General features: G+C 40.8%; 1 protein-coding gene across 6 annotated transcripts; it reads right to left on the bottom strand.

The window, feature by feature from the left end:
* Window positions 1-966: 966 nt before the first annotated feature.
* Window positions 967-15201, bottom strand: LOC111956548 (TLC domain-containing protein 4-B-like). 6 transcript variants are annotated; one of them, XM_070436749.1, is made up of 8 exons: window positions 14831-15189; window positions 12508-12709; window positions 10825-10991; window positions 10500-10589; window positions 10314-10372; window positions 10116-10210; window positions 4063-4136; window positions 967-3077 (listed from the first exon to the last, which is right to left on the bottom strand). In XM_070436749.1, the coding sequence occupies exons 3-8, from the start codon at window positions 10977-10979 to the stop codon at window positions 2762-2764; spliced, it is 789 nt and encodes a 262-aa protein (XP_070292850.1). In that variant the 5' UTR covers window positions 10980-10991; window positions 12508-12709; window positions 14831-15189; the 3' UTR covers window positions 967-2761. The 6 variants fall into 6 exon arrangements, with proteins under 6 accessions (XP_070292850.1, XP_023832793.1, XP_023832792.1 ...); XM_023977025.2 differs by lacking the exon at window positions 12508-12709 and having other exon boundaries at window positions 15159-15201; XM_023977024.2 differs by lacking the exon at window positions 12508-12709 and having other exon boundaries at window positions 14831-15188.
* Between the last annotated feature and the right edge of the window lie 211 nt (window positions 15202-15412).

Raw genomic sequence — 15412 nt, forward strand, 5'->3', positions numbered from 1 at the left:
GTATTTTGTTTAGACATGTAGCTATAGTAGCAGTCATCCCAATCCAAAGAGTACGGGCAATACAAACCGGTTGTCATAGCTTTCTGACAAAATTAGACACGTATAATATCTGAAACTGTAGCTAGACTCTTACCCGTATACATGGATGAACACTTCACGACAGACTGCGACCCCTTTCATTAAATAAGACGTCCTGTGTCATTTCTGTTTTGTTTRTACAGCTTGCTTGGCTCATTGTGTCAAGTCACTCTGGTTCACACKGACYGTGTGCAATGCCTTAAGAATCATCAGATCTTTCTCCCGCTTTGTCACAGATGCCAGGGTTGCCTTAAGTTTGAAGATGTAATCCAGAGAAACCCTTTTACAGTTCTCCATGATATCTTTCAAAATAGCTGCAGTAGAAAGAATTATCTACCAAGCAGCTCATGTTATAAACAGAAGGTGCTACATGGTGAACTCATCTTTCGGTATGTCCAGCCCATTAATTATCTCAGCCAATAATGGCTAGTGGGAAGATTCCTGTCTTTTTCCGTGGCTAAAGCAACTAGGCWTGTAATTTWAAAAAAKTATTCATACTTACAGATGGCATACACATTTGTTATTAAGGCACATGAAAGTTCACATGTTCCAGAAGGCATTTCTGCCAAAGAAAGCATTTTGATTAAAAAAAGAACGTTCAAATGCCTCTCCTGTGAMGTAGTGACGTGCAACATATGCCTAGTTTCCTGAAGCAAGTCACATTTATGCCCATGCATATATGGCATTTTGGGCACTAGAGATCTCTATCCTTCTCTATGATTTGGTATCAAAGTGGCGCGAAATAGTTTCCCTTGTCGTTACATCAGAGACAGTAAACCCTGCGGTTACATGTTTGTCTACTTTGGTTTGGTAGAGGTCTTTCAAATTATGTCATTACCGACCCCGACTGAAAATCCGCATTCCGGTTTCAAAAGAAATGGGATCATATAGGGAATGTATTTMTTTTTTATTTAACTAGTCAAGTCAGTTAAGAACAAATTCTTATTTACAATGACGGCCTAGGAACAGTGGGTTAACGGCCTTGTTCAGGGGCAGAACAACAGATTTTTACCTTGTCAGCTCAGGAATTCGTTCCACCAACCTTTCGGTTACTGGTCCAACCCTCTAACCACTAAGCTACCTTCCGCCCCAAAATATATCTCAATTGCATTCTCATCGCCTCCTTCTCAAAACCCATTGGATGAGAAAGCCAGAGGTCCCACCCCTCTGACCTTCTACTCAAATGGGTTTTGAGAAGGAGAGAATATGCAATTGAGATTCTCCCAATGAGAAAAACATGCCATCCCCTACAGTAAATAAACATGTATGTTTTCTGGATAACTTTTTTAAATGATTGTGAGTGAATCAAAGTATTTAATGTAATTCAAATTCCCCAAAAAATACACGCATGCATAATAGCACRTTTTTAACAACAGACAGAGGTAATAATGGTGGGCAAAGCAGCCATAAGTATAGACAAAACAATGTGATGACCAAATTACACCAAACCAAGGTTAACATCAATCATTTGTTTATGAATATTGCTCAATGCGCCTTGCCCACTGTACCCTCCCTTTGAGTACGTTCAGTCTTGACAAAATGGAGAATACAATGTTTGCAGTCCCGCATTGTCTCCACACGAGAGCAGGACATCTCAACAGCAGACACAAGCAAACACGTGTTGTCTGCTGACAACTGAAGACTATTTAAAGCAGCTATTGACATTTAGTTATCACTTACTCAAAGAAGAGTACATTAATAAAATGCGTTAAAAAAAAAAGAAATATTAAAACTACCATGGCTGTAAATGTCACAATAAATAACATATTCTCATCCAGAAAACAAACAGGGATTTCACATTATGAAGCTCTGTTTCAACAGTTAATAATGAAGTATTATCAATCATTTGTTAACTCTGCAAAGTTGCTCGTGTGAAGTTCTACTGTGTGTGTGTCGGTTAGACATAAGTGCACTTTCATGGCTGTTATCATAAATCACTTAGTAAGGTCACTTCTAGAGATAAAATGACACAATCTGGCATGTTTGCTATGGTTTGTCTTAAGCTACCCTGATAATTTATGAACATGACTGATAATTCCTAGGCCTACTGTATGTTCCAAACATGAGCAGGCTCCTGAGCAGAGAGACTTCAGTAGGAGTCTGATTAATATACATCTTTTACATTCTAATGCTGGTGAAAACACAGATTTAATGAGTAATTAGGTAAGTAATTAGGTTATTTTTGTTCATATATATATCTCTCATGATATTTGTGCAAGAGCCATCTTTACAGCTTCATAAACATTAGAAAAATGTGAGCTCCTCTTCCATTCTCATCCATGTCAGTTCATATCATTTTGGCAATATGCACAAGACACCTTTGGGTGGACATAAACAATTTAGAAACAAAGGGTCCAGCAGACAAGAGTATTTGTCTGTCTGTTTCCATCCATGATGTCACACCGTCCATTCACTTACTCTCTATCTGTAATGACCAAGAGGAGAGATAGTCCAATGGCTTTTACGATGTCCCCTCCCATCATGGTGGAGGACTTTAGCGCGTGTTTAATTGTAAGTATTCTAGGCAGATAAGTGTAGTGGTACGCAATTTACCTAGGGCTGGTCATGGGATAATAGGGACTCTCATGACATTTCCAGTCCATGAACCATTTGATCCAAAAATGTCCATGAACCATTTGAAGCAGACATATAATAAAATAACACCATTGCCTTTTTCAATCCCTCAGTGCACTTTCCCATTCTGCAGCTTTTCCACATTCACCTTTCCAGGAGAACGCAGGACACCAATGCAGCCACGGGCCATTTTATGCATCCACATCACGTTCATAATGTCTAGACAGAAACTGGGGCCCATCCAGGCACAGCGGCCACTAAAGGTCACCCGGTAGAAGGGTTCCGTTCCGTACACGGCATACATCCGGCTGTAGTACAGTGGCATGACCGCTATCCTCACCAGGAAGAAGGATGCCGTCATGGCAATGCCGTTGACCATATTTGGTAATGATCTTTTTGGGTAACCAAGCACTTCAAAGAACCAGCTGAAAGATAGATACAGTTAGGACAGTTATGGATGGTGACAGAGTGAGATAAGAGTTGAAGATGAACTCACTTTGTAATGGAGTCATGGATATCAACTGGCATTGTTCCAGAAAGGTCCCCTACATTACACATATATACAGTGCCTTCAGAAAGAGTCCCCAGTATTCAATGGCCAGCCCTATGTAAAATGTGTATCACTACGCTACAATCCTCCACCATGATGGGAGGGGACATGGCAAAAGTCATTGTACTACGTCTTGACTTATTCCACATTTTGTGGGTTACAGCCGGAATTCTAAATGGATTAAAATAGATTTCTCCCCCTTCCCCCCCCCCATCACCCATATACACACAAAACCCTAATGACAAAGTGAATACATATTTAGACATTTTTGTGAATACTTATGTAAATGAGATTTCTGTATTTCATTTTCAATAAATTTGCAAACATTTCTAAAAATATGTTTTGACTTTATTATGGGGTATTGTGTGTATATGGGTGTTTTTTTGTTTTAATTAAAAATTGATAAAAAATTAAATGAACACAACAAACTGTGGAATAAGTCAAGGGGTGTGAACACTTTMTGAAGGCACATATACCCAGCACTTGAAAGATTTTAAGTACAATTCTTTAACATTGCATCTGTATTTTGTCTTTCTTGGATTCAAATCAGGATAATAGTATACAATTAGAAATGGGACTCAAATGTGTTTAAGTATGAAACATGGGTCTCTAATAATGCTGTCAGATACAAGCTTTTGGCTGGGTGTGTCTGGTCTGACTTACTATAAGTAGTTACACATTAACAGTCAATACGGTTTMTGAAATGGTTAAATGCACTACTACCAACGACAAAAACCCTTCTGCAAATACATTCAGGGCACCAAATGGTTACTTTACAAGGTTCCCTCTACTTCCCAGGTAATGTTGTGCGTGCGAGTTTGCGCACGTGCATGAGTCTATTTGGCATTGAAGTTACCTACCGCTGATTCACACAAGGAGTGGAAAGCTCTGCGACCAGACGGAAGTTAGCAAAATAAGGCAACATTCCTATGCTCTAAAAGAGAAAGAACAAAGTGCAAAGAAAATAATGGCAAGAGAAGTACACTCAATAATATTTGAGTTCAGGATAAATCATGATCGTAAACTTACTGTACAATCTCTAAAAAGGAAAAATTGAGGTGCACTTACTGGGGTTATGACACAGTTAATAAACTTGGGTCACAGACATTTTCAAAATGTGTACAAAAAGTGGTGGTGAACATTCCAGCAGTGCATGCTCATACCTCTAAGTACTGGTAAGTCCATACTGTTWTTAGGCAACATGTGCTCAATGTACCACAACAGAATCCACTACAGACAAGATAGGAAGGGGCCCCTTCTGTACCTAGCCAATTGATACCGGCCTGTTCTTTGTTTAGGCCATTTTTTGCATGGACTGTATAGTTAGCATGTTAGAGACACAAGACTAGGTTAATTGATCACACATTAGGGATGCACGATATGTCAGTGAAYATATTGGAATCGGCCGATATTAGCTAAAAAAAATGCATCAGTATCGACCCAATGTCTAGTTTAACGCCGATGTGAAAAYGAAATGTCAAAGCTGATGTGCATAACTATATAACGTAGGTACATGATRTAATGACGCCACGTAAAATKTTGTACTACACCTGCAACACATCATTCCTAACCTAGCCCACAATGTCTGCTGTGTGGATCGAGCAGTCAACAAGTCGAGCAGTCATTTGAAAGAGTAAGAAAATTACAGTGARACAACTCAAAGGYGAAATCCATTAACGCCAAGATAATGGAATTAATTGCCCTTGACAATCAACCGTTCTCTGTCTTGGGTGACGTTGGCTTTCGCGACTGGTCGAGCACCGGTACACACTAACGTTACCAAGTACGCTATTGTTCAGTTGCTGCCCTACCRGAGTTAAACRGTAATAGCGTCACTGCTATTAGCTTCACGACATACTATGGAATGCCATTTGGGTCTTTGCGTGTCAAAAAATATACACGTCAAATAACACTATATGACAATAACACTACTTGATGCGTTTAATAAGCTTTAAATTCGACACGTAAAATAACACAGTTCTATTAGAGAATGTTGTGTGTTTTGAATATGCACGTGCAAGCCAAGCGCCACCAATACTATCAGTAGCACTGTCAAAGCTGTACAAAAAAAGTCTGCAAACAAGCAAACACCGGCCACAAACGATGTGTTTACAATAGCGCGTTGGTAATAAAGCATTATTTGTTCRACCACAACTTATGGGGTAGCTAGCTAGCTTTAGCTTGGWACCTAGCTAGCACCAATACAACCAGCCTGACAACAATGACCAATAGAAACTGCAGTCATTTTCACTATTCTTAGCAATGATTTAGGAATCCTTGTGAGTAAGTATTAGCTAGGTACCCAGTTGTTCGCCTATTGAAATTGAACTTCAGTTCATGAAAATAAATAGCTAGCCAGCTACTTAACCCTGTTGCCCAAAGCTAACGTTATAAGCAGCCAGCTAGCTTCATCTGGCTAGTGAGGCTCGACCGGACTGGGTTATGTGTTGTTGAAGCTAGCCACAATAAGGATTAGGCACAATAGTGGAATTTGTGGTTTGCCTTCAAAATAAAAGTACCCCTTTGAAAGTGATGCCAGTTACAATTGGTGGAATCATGCCATATTTAGACTAGATAATGTTAAAGAAGGTTGGAATGTGAAGCAATGAAATGSGGTATCAGTCTACTCGSTGACACCCACAGAACACAACTGTGAAGAGTTTACGTAAATATTAGCGTTGCAGCTCTTATCGCGGGACTGTGACAAWTCACCTCCCCAGTCAGCATATTGTGTGTATTGACATTCATATTGCACTGTACAGCATTATCTAAGGATTGGGGATCAATGAAATAGGGTAACAGTCTACTCAATACACAAGAGATTTTTTTCCCAACGTCCTCCTCAGAGTTATCTGACTCCAAAACATCCACCCAGTATTGTTTTTCCTCTGGAATATTGTTCARTACACATAGGTTGACAATAAATGTGGCTCAATTCACAGTTGTTTCAGAGTCCCGCAATATGAGCCACGATGCTAATGTTCTCTGGGTGTCACTGAGTAGACTGATATCCCATGTCATTGATCCACAATCCATAGGTAAGGCTGTACAGAGAAATAAGAATGCCCCCAATGCAATACTAAAAAAGAATAATACATCCAGTGTGATTTCAATAGAATTTTGTCAAATTAACAAAAAAAAGTATCATATTACTCCAGTGCTAGCCTCTCAACACTGGCTTCCTGGTAAGACTAGGGCTGATTTCAAGGTTTTACTGCTAACCTACTACCTTCTGATTTGGTCCTGCCGTACATACCTATATGTACGCTACGGTCACAAGACGCAGGCCCCCTAATTGTCCCTAGAACATCTAAGCAAACAGCTGGAGGCAGGGCTTTCTCCTGTAGAGCTCCATTTTTATAGACTGGTCTGCCTACCCATGTGAGAGACTCAGACTCGGTCTTGACCTTTAAGTCTTTATTGAAGACTCATCTCTTCAGTAGGTCATATGATTGAGTGTAGTCTGGCCCAGGAGKGTGAAGGTGAACGGAAAGGCACTGGAGCAACGAACCGCCCTTGCTGTCTCTTCCTGGACGGTTCCCCTATCTCCACTGGGATTCTCTGCCTCTAACCCTATTACAGGGGCTGAGTCACTGGCTTACTGGTGCTCTTCCATGCCGTCCCTAGGAGGGGTGCGTCACTTGAGTGGGTTGAGTTACTGACATGATCTTCCTGTCCGGGTTGGCGCCCCCCCTTGGGTTCGTGTCATGGGGGAGATCTTCGTGGGCTATACTCGGCCTTGTCTCAGGTTAGTAAGTTGGTGGTTGAAGATATTCCTCTAGTGGTGTGGGGGCTGTGCTTTTGCAAAGTGGGTGGGTATATCCTGTCTATTTGGCCCTGTCCGGGGGTATCGTCGGACGGTGCCACAGTGTCTCCCGACCCCTCCTATCTCAGCCTCCAGTATTTATGCTGCAATAGTTTATGTGTCGGGGTGCTAGGGTCAGTCTGTTATATCTGGGGTATTTATTCTGTCTTATCTCAGAGTACCTGACCCCTAGGACCATACCTCAGGACTACCTGGCCTGATGACTCCTTGCTGTCCCCAGTCCACCTGGTCATGCTGCTGCTCCAGTTTCAACTGTTCTGCCTGCGGCTATGGAACCCTGACCTGATCACCAGACGTGCTACCTTGTCCCAGACCTGCGGTTTTCAACTCTCTAGAGACAGCAGGAGCAGTAGAGATACTCGGAATGATCGGCTATGAAAAGCCAACTGACATTTACTCCTGAGGTGCTGACCTGTTGCACCCTCTACAACCACTGTGATTATTATTATTRGACCCTGCTGGTCATCTATGAACATCTTGGCCATGTTCTGTTATAATCTCCATCCGGCGCAGCCAGAAGGACTGGCCACCCCTCATAGCCTGGTTCCTCTCTAGGTTTCTTCCTAAGTTCCGGCCTTTCTAGGAAGTTTTTCCTGGCCACCGTGCTTCTACACCTGCATTGCTTGCTGTTTGGGGTTTTAGCTAGGTTTCTGTAGAGCACTTTGTGACAAAAGCTGACGTAAGAAGGACAATATAAATACATTTTATTGATTGATTGACTTTTGTTGATTTTATATAACAACATTCCAACCTCGTTTAGCATTATCTATTCAATTATGGCATAATTCTACTATTTATATTAATTTGCATCACTGTCAATGACATACTTTTATTTTGAAGGCTAACTGCAAAGTCCACTATTGTGGCTAATCCTTATTGTGGCTAGCTTCACATAGATGGGTCTGACCACCATTAATCAARTAAGAACTGTCTTATAAATTAGGGTTATTTTAGATGACACCTAGTTATATAGTTAGCTAGCTAAATATAGCTACTGAAACAGATTGTCGTTTTGCTATGTTTTTGGGCAAGAACATYGTTTGCATCCATAGCTTTTTTWAATTTTTATGACCAGCACTGTAGGTGTGCGAGACAACTTTATCAGCATCACAGCATTCGTATATATCGATGAATCGTTGTAACATATTACAATATCACTCGTATTTCATAACTACATACAAAATCCATGAACTCGTTCAATTATTATGTGACATGCAGTCATATTCAGGTCCTGATTGGTCAACAAGCTTATTTGACGTGTTAAATAGTATATTTTTTGACACGCARAGACCCAAACGGCGTTCCATAGAAATCCTGGTTGAGAATGAAATGACTGAACAAATGAACAACGAAACAGCACAGCAAGTAAGTGAAAGAAATAGGTTTTGATTATGTTTCTGGTAATGAGGACATACGTAAATGCCAACAAAATAACTTTTTGCTCAGTGTGGTGCGTGTGTGTAACCTGTTATTTAACTGGGCAAGTCAGTTAAGAACAAATTCTTATTTACAATGATGGCCTACCCCGGACTACACTGGGCCAATTGTGCGCCGCCCTATGGGACTCCCAATCACGGCTGGATGTGATAGCCTGGATTCGAACCAGGACTGTAGTGATGCCTCTTGCACTGAGATGCAGTGCTTTAGACCGCTGCGTCCATGTGTGTGTGTTAACTATTTAACTGTACTAGAATGCTTAAAAGRCCGCAAAAAAAATKTATATCACTTATCGTAACGTTTTTTGGGCAAGGAAAATATCGGTATYGGSCAAAAATGTTATATCGGTGCATCACTATCACACATGTTAGTGGAGGAGAGACAGAAAAAATACATACCTACACAAAACAGAAGTGCAACTAGTGAGAACTGGCACAATTAAAAAGACCCCATCCCAACATTGAAAAAGAGAACAAACACTCCCGATAAAATAAAAGATGTATGGACTACCTATGTCGATGACAGATAAGTTAATGTCATGATCAATTTCAGAACCTTTACTCTACAATCCATTCTAACATTACCTAGTTTACTGAAATAAGTCAGTGGTGACTTGGAAATATATGAGAGGTCCCTTTCTTTGTATAGTTGTATAGGTTGTAGGGTTGAAAGGTCAAAACAAACAACAACAAAAAAGGCAGCATGCACCTATCACCATTACAGACTGAGTGAAGGGAAGGCTTCATGCATTATAGACAGAACATCTACAGGATGGTTTACTGGGACACAGATTAGGCCCAGTCTGGGACTAAAAAGCACTTTCAATGGCGACTCTCCATTGAGCATGTTTTCTAGTCCAGGACTAGGCTGAATGTGTCCTGGAAACCCGCACTACAAGCCATCACATTCCATGCAAAAAATGGTCCCAATTGTCATCATCGTTAGTCTTAGCAGCCACTGAACCTGATGGCCCAGAACACCTACACAGGACAGGACCAAGAGTGAACCGTCATCTATACCTACCTACCTACCTACCTACCTACCTACACTGTTGTCTAGCTTTCGGTGGTACGTCAAATGAAGATATGCAATAAATGCAACAAAAACAATGATTTTCAGTCCAACTAGCTCCCAAATATTTCTTCTGACTCATACATGCACAAAAGACAGTGCAAAGTGTCCTTCCTCAATAAAACTCAAATTGTCAGCCAAATACCTAGTTTAAACTCTATCCGTAGCGATTTTTATATGATACAGATACAATTGAACAAGCAACATATCAAAAGTGCTTGACAACTGTAACTACTCACTTACACTGTACCTTCCAAAGAGGGGAGGGAAACAATTTGTAATGTTCCATTACTGGGTAATACTCTCGTAAGTGCAGTAAAACACGTTTTGCAATTATTAAAACTGAGTAATAACACTTGTAGCAATGTACTTATAGGTCAATTACACAGTACCAACACTGTAAATCAAWGTGTTCCAAATATAATGCTGACTAAAGTGGAACTCTACTATTTCATCACTGACCAGACTTTTGTTATCCACTCTAACCCATCCCATCAAACTACATGGGTGTTCACCCTTGGCCCATGTCCCTTCCCCATCTTGCCTGCACATTCTGCTCTGGGTCAGTAAGGAACTCACCAGTACATAGTAGTAAGCATAGAGTGCTGCCAGGTGGTGGATTACAAAAAACTTGTCCCCTATCGCCCGCCAATAGTAACATATGAGCAGCATATCTGCAAGACAGACAAGGGAGATAGCTCACTGTATGGGTCAACATAATCCATGGGAATATGCAAAGTAATACAAGGGTTAGACATGTCTGAAGTGGAGACCCACCTGATAGGAGGTAGCCACAGGTTATGGCCACATTTATTTTCACCAGTGACGGATCTCCCCTATTGGCAAGATAGCACAAAGCACATGTTGAAAATATGATAAGAAAGTCTGGTGTCAAATATACAAAATATGACTACTCTACCAAGGATTGCACACTTATCACTCAGTAGTCAGGGAGATTCTTACCAGACAGGGTCATAATTGACTGCATCATCATGAAGTAATATGTAGAGACAAAAAAGCCCCACTATCAAGGCGTGCAACGTAGACACAGTTCTAGAAAAAACAAAAAACAGACACAAATACTCAGAAAAGCATACTTCCTTAAACGCAACATTTGGTGGCAGCGGTGGTATTCCACGCATATGGACAATTCTCGACAACGATATTTGAAAGTGTCTACGCTCAGAAATATGCTTCAACTGGGAAAATGATAATACAATAGGTCTTCTGATAGGAGCTTTGACTGAATAGTCAATCATATCATTTCTCAGATGATCAGATGCTGTACCTGGAGTTCCACTCTATGGTGTGTCTGGGACTGAGACGGTGGTACCCAGGAAAGAACTGAGCAGAGATCCAGGGGCTGACAAAGTGGAACAGACACTGGAACGTCACAAAGCTGGTGGCGGCGATGGACAGGACCAGCGGAGAGAAGCTCTCCATGATCACTCGTTACTGAGAGAGATTGAAAAAACAGACAGGGGAGTGTGAGTTCATAGTAGAGTGTCAAATAGGAGCGTGAGATATGAAAACATACAGCACAGTCAGTCAGACTACATCAACTGATATCTTATACTAATACACTCACTCAAAGAGATGTAATAGTTTCTCTCTCAAAACGTCAATTATTGGCACCCCTAAAGATTCTTATAAATAAAATCTGCATTMATTTTCAACTTTTTAAAATTMATTTCAGCTTAAAAAAGGTCAAATGCAGCCATTTTTAATCTCTACATCAAAACATTTCTGGTTAACAATTAAGTATCTTACTCTGATTGTTTTAAATGTAAAAAATGATCAAGCAAAAATAAAAAATACTGGGGCTTCTTAGCAAAGAGCAATTTCTCATGCCATCTTTTGCTAGGACTGTCTGGGMGTGGTCTAAGTGGGGAGGGGAACATTTTAAAWKAGCTGTTATTGGCAGAGAGGTTTGAAACTCTCTTACTGGTCTATTACCTAATTTATAGCCTGTAACCAAGCAGCCCAAAACAAAATCCTGCCAAAAGAGGCTGACATTTGAGGCAGTCTTTTCAAACAGCTCTTACACTAAAAGCTCGTTATCAGTTTCACAATATCACAGTATTATTCCAAACTCAGTGTGGAAATCAAAACGCTGGAACCGGTTCAGGGAACAGAACCGAAAATGAAAGCTGAACCCGAGATGAAAGCTATCTATACTGTTCAGGAGCAGAACTGTTACTTTAAAAGCATTGGAACCGGKTAATAATGTTTTTTATGTTCCAAGCATTTTTTTCCAGTCCCCCAAAAAACATTTTAAAATCACCTAGCAAAGCCCTCACTCTGTCACTSAGAAACATATTCCAGCATTTGTGGTGAGTTTGCTAGCTGGAAATCTTTACCAGTAGCTTGCGTAGGCTACCTGCACCTCCCCGCTGAAGCATAGGTTACTGCAGCCTACTGAGGACGTTACAAGCATTACAAAAAAAAACATTTTACATTGGATTCATTAATTACAAAAAGGTAAGTCGCGTTTTAATTATAGTGCTGCTCTGCACACACAAGTTCCTCCATAAAAGCCACTCCTCTGTAGGTATAATTCAGATAATGCATGTCATAACAAGATGCCCAGTGATTCAAGGCAAGCTTTCTTCATCCTCCCTTGCGCGCAAAATGTCAGTTGCACCACGCAGTGAGGAAGATGGTTCGAGAGGCAAAGAAAAATCCAGTGGCCAAAGTTGGAGAATTACCGAACTTGGTTACGTCTTCGTGTCACCCAAATCCCCAAATCTACAATCTTCCATGCCAAGAAGCTCTTTAAGGGTTGCCAGAAAAAAAGCCTTATTGAGAGCAACCAACAAATGTAAACGCCTGGAGTTTKCTAAACAGCATTGGTAYGTGGATTGGCACCGGTGCTCTGGTCAGATGACATGAACATAGAGCTCTTTTGCCATGCACACCAGTGGTGAGTTTGGCGTCAAAAGAAAGATGCATATGCAGAAAATAATCTCACCTACTGCAAAATATGGTGGTGGATCTTTGATGTTATGGGGCTGTTTTGCTTCCACTGGTCCTGGGGCCCTTGATAAAAGGTCAACGGCATCATGAACTCTCCCAAGTACCAGGACATTTTAGCAAAAAAACCTGATTGCCTTTGCCAGGAAGCTGAAAACTGTCCGCAAGTGGATTTTCCAGCAAGACAATAACTCCAAGCACTAATCAAAAACCACAAAGAAATTGTTAATTGATCACAACATCAACATTTTGCAATGGCCTTCTCAGTCTCTGGACTTGAACCCCATTGAAAACCTGTGGTTTGAATTTAAGAAGGCAGTCCATAAGCACAGACAAAACAATCTGGAAAGATTCTGTATAGAGGAATGGTCTMAGATCCCTTGCAATGTGTTCTCCAACCTCATAAAACATTTYAGAAAAAGGCKCAGTGCCGTTATCCTCGCAAGGGGAGGGTGCCGGAGTATTGAAAACAGGGGTGCCAATAATTGACACCAATCTTGTTGAGAATTATTTGTATTACTTGTTAAACAAAATCTATTTCACTTAACAATTGTATTAGTGTAAAAGTATTTGTTTTTTTACTATTYGAGCATACAATATAGCTCAGTATTTGAATTAGTTATTTTATACAGTACTTTTTGCTCATCTTTATCAAGGGTACCAATTATGTTGGACTGTATGTCATCACTTGCTTCTGCAGTATCTGACCTCGGGCCAGGACCCATGTATTTACCACCGGCTGCCTTGAAACAGTGGACTATTTGCCTATTCCTACATAGTATTTGTTGATTTAGTTGCGTTATCACGTTAAGGTCATAATCAGTCCATGGGTCAGCCAAAGCCACATCTCATGTACTCCCCCACTGCTTTACAAATAGGCCAGTCACACTCTCACTCATGTGGTCATCAGATCCTTTGGTGAAGGGGTGTAGTAGATGACCCCCGACCTTCTGTTTACCTGTCATTACTAAAGCTGGAGGGGACATATTTTATGCAAGGATTTATTTGGTGAGAGGCATTTTAGGAGGAAGTGCAACTATGGCAAACTGCATTCCTAAAAGTTGCTTGAAGTGTTTCTGTATTTCTTGTTTTTTGAGGTTCTCAATCGTAGAACAACTCAAATTCTGCTCAACTCCCTACTAAGAATAACATGTCCATGTAGAAGTGTTGATTCCTCAAAATGGTGAGAAACATTCCTAGTGCCCTTAAGAAAATCGATTGAATGAACCAAACCTCACCTTTAGCTAACAGGAGTGGGCCGACCAATCATACTTGTAAACAACTCTTTGACCCCATCTGGCTCTGTGCCAAAATCGCTGATGGTCTGTAACTAAATACAKGGACACAAGCAGATCCCCCTACATGTCCCCACAGCCCTAAACCCCAACCCTCCTCCACAAATGAAAGGAAACATGGGGAACCTYGCCAAGCTCTCCTCAAGTGTCTGGGTCAGGTAGTTGTTGATCACAAGTGAACCTGTCTGAAATAGCCAATGACTGAGGAAATATAAGAAATTGTGGAATCGCCTAAATTGTGGTCAGACAGAAATCTGAACAGCTGACCTGTTTAAAGATAAAGTAGACATAGCATACTTTTTCAAACTAAAGCACGAATAACTACTGAACAATACAACATTATCTCTACAGTAGACACCGAGTACAGTATACTGTAGTACTGGGTTATGAGGGTAGATACTGTACTGACAGAAGTCCATAAGACAGTAGCATCACTTAAGTGTGATACTGATAGGTCAATAGACAGGCAGACAATTGATACAAGGCAAGCATATCGCACACCATTGACAGAAGCATACTGTACTTACCCTCAAGCCACTGTCGTAGTTTCTAAGCAATGCTATTCCCCCGAGTAAAGGTGCTACAAGGAGTAACAAGACTTCCACTGGCAATGACACCCTATAACCGTCCCGTCAACGTGCGCTACAGAAGTGCGAGTAAGGCCAAGTGCATTTCAAGGGGAATACCATTTCCCGATATATAAATATCCCCCGTGATGTCGAAACCCAGGCTGTGTACAAGAGAGTACCCGTAAAACTGGTTGCCCGACATATTTAGGAAAAGTGACTCCACATCGCAACGCAGGCTGTGTAGATCTACAATAGGAGTTGGTCGCTATAYGGACAACTGCTTTACACCTATGTTGAGATTTTTATATTGACTAAAAGTTAAACGCGTAAAACTGGTAGCGGGAAATATTTAGGCTGAAATGACTAGAATGACTTCAGCATATGTTCATGCAGGAGAAAATGTAAACAATCCTGTTTTATGACTCGTTTGCTTTAGCTAGTGACCCTGTCAACTTACCTTGTTTTTCACATAGTCATGAAATGGCTTTGAAATAGCCTAATCATAACGCTGCCTTTCCATATTTTAAAGAAAAATGATGCTCAAGTTAATACRAGCTAGCTATATTTGGAATGACTAGGCCTATTCCTTTGTGGCTTTTTTTCCCCGAAAAGATTTAGCCTAAGCCTGTTTTGAAAGCCACTGTTAGGCGGTGAATTCATCTGATGTTTGATAGTTGCACCCGGATGTGGAAGGTAAGCTACTTTTTTTTTTTTTTAACAATAGTTTTTACAGCCTCTATTGTCTTCTAAAGTCAGATATCTATCTTCCTCCCTCCATTTCGCACCTCTCCCTGTATGTCGCTGCTGCTTCTTCTTCTTCTTCTTCTTTGGTGGATTTTTTTGTGGCGGTTGACAACCAACTTTAATGTGCATTACCGCCACCAACTGGACTGGAGTGTGGACTAGAAACAGGGAAGGCTCCGACTCTATAACGCTTTAACAAAAAAATGCATTCAGCCACAAACATATTCAGCCTGTTCCCWCTTGACACGTGTMCAAACTTTTTACAATTCTGGCATTGCAGTGGCTTGTACACAAA

Source organism: Salvelinus sp. IW2-2015, linkage group LG32 (assembly GCF_002910315.2).
Source record: "Salvelinus sp. IW2-2015 linkage group LG32, ASM291031v2, whole genome shotgun sequence".
In the NCBI taxonomy this organism is placed as follows: domain Eukaryota; kingdom Metazoa; phylum Chordata; class Actinopteri; order Salmoniformes; family Salmonidae; genus Salvelinus; species Salvelinus sp. IW2-2015.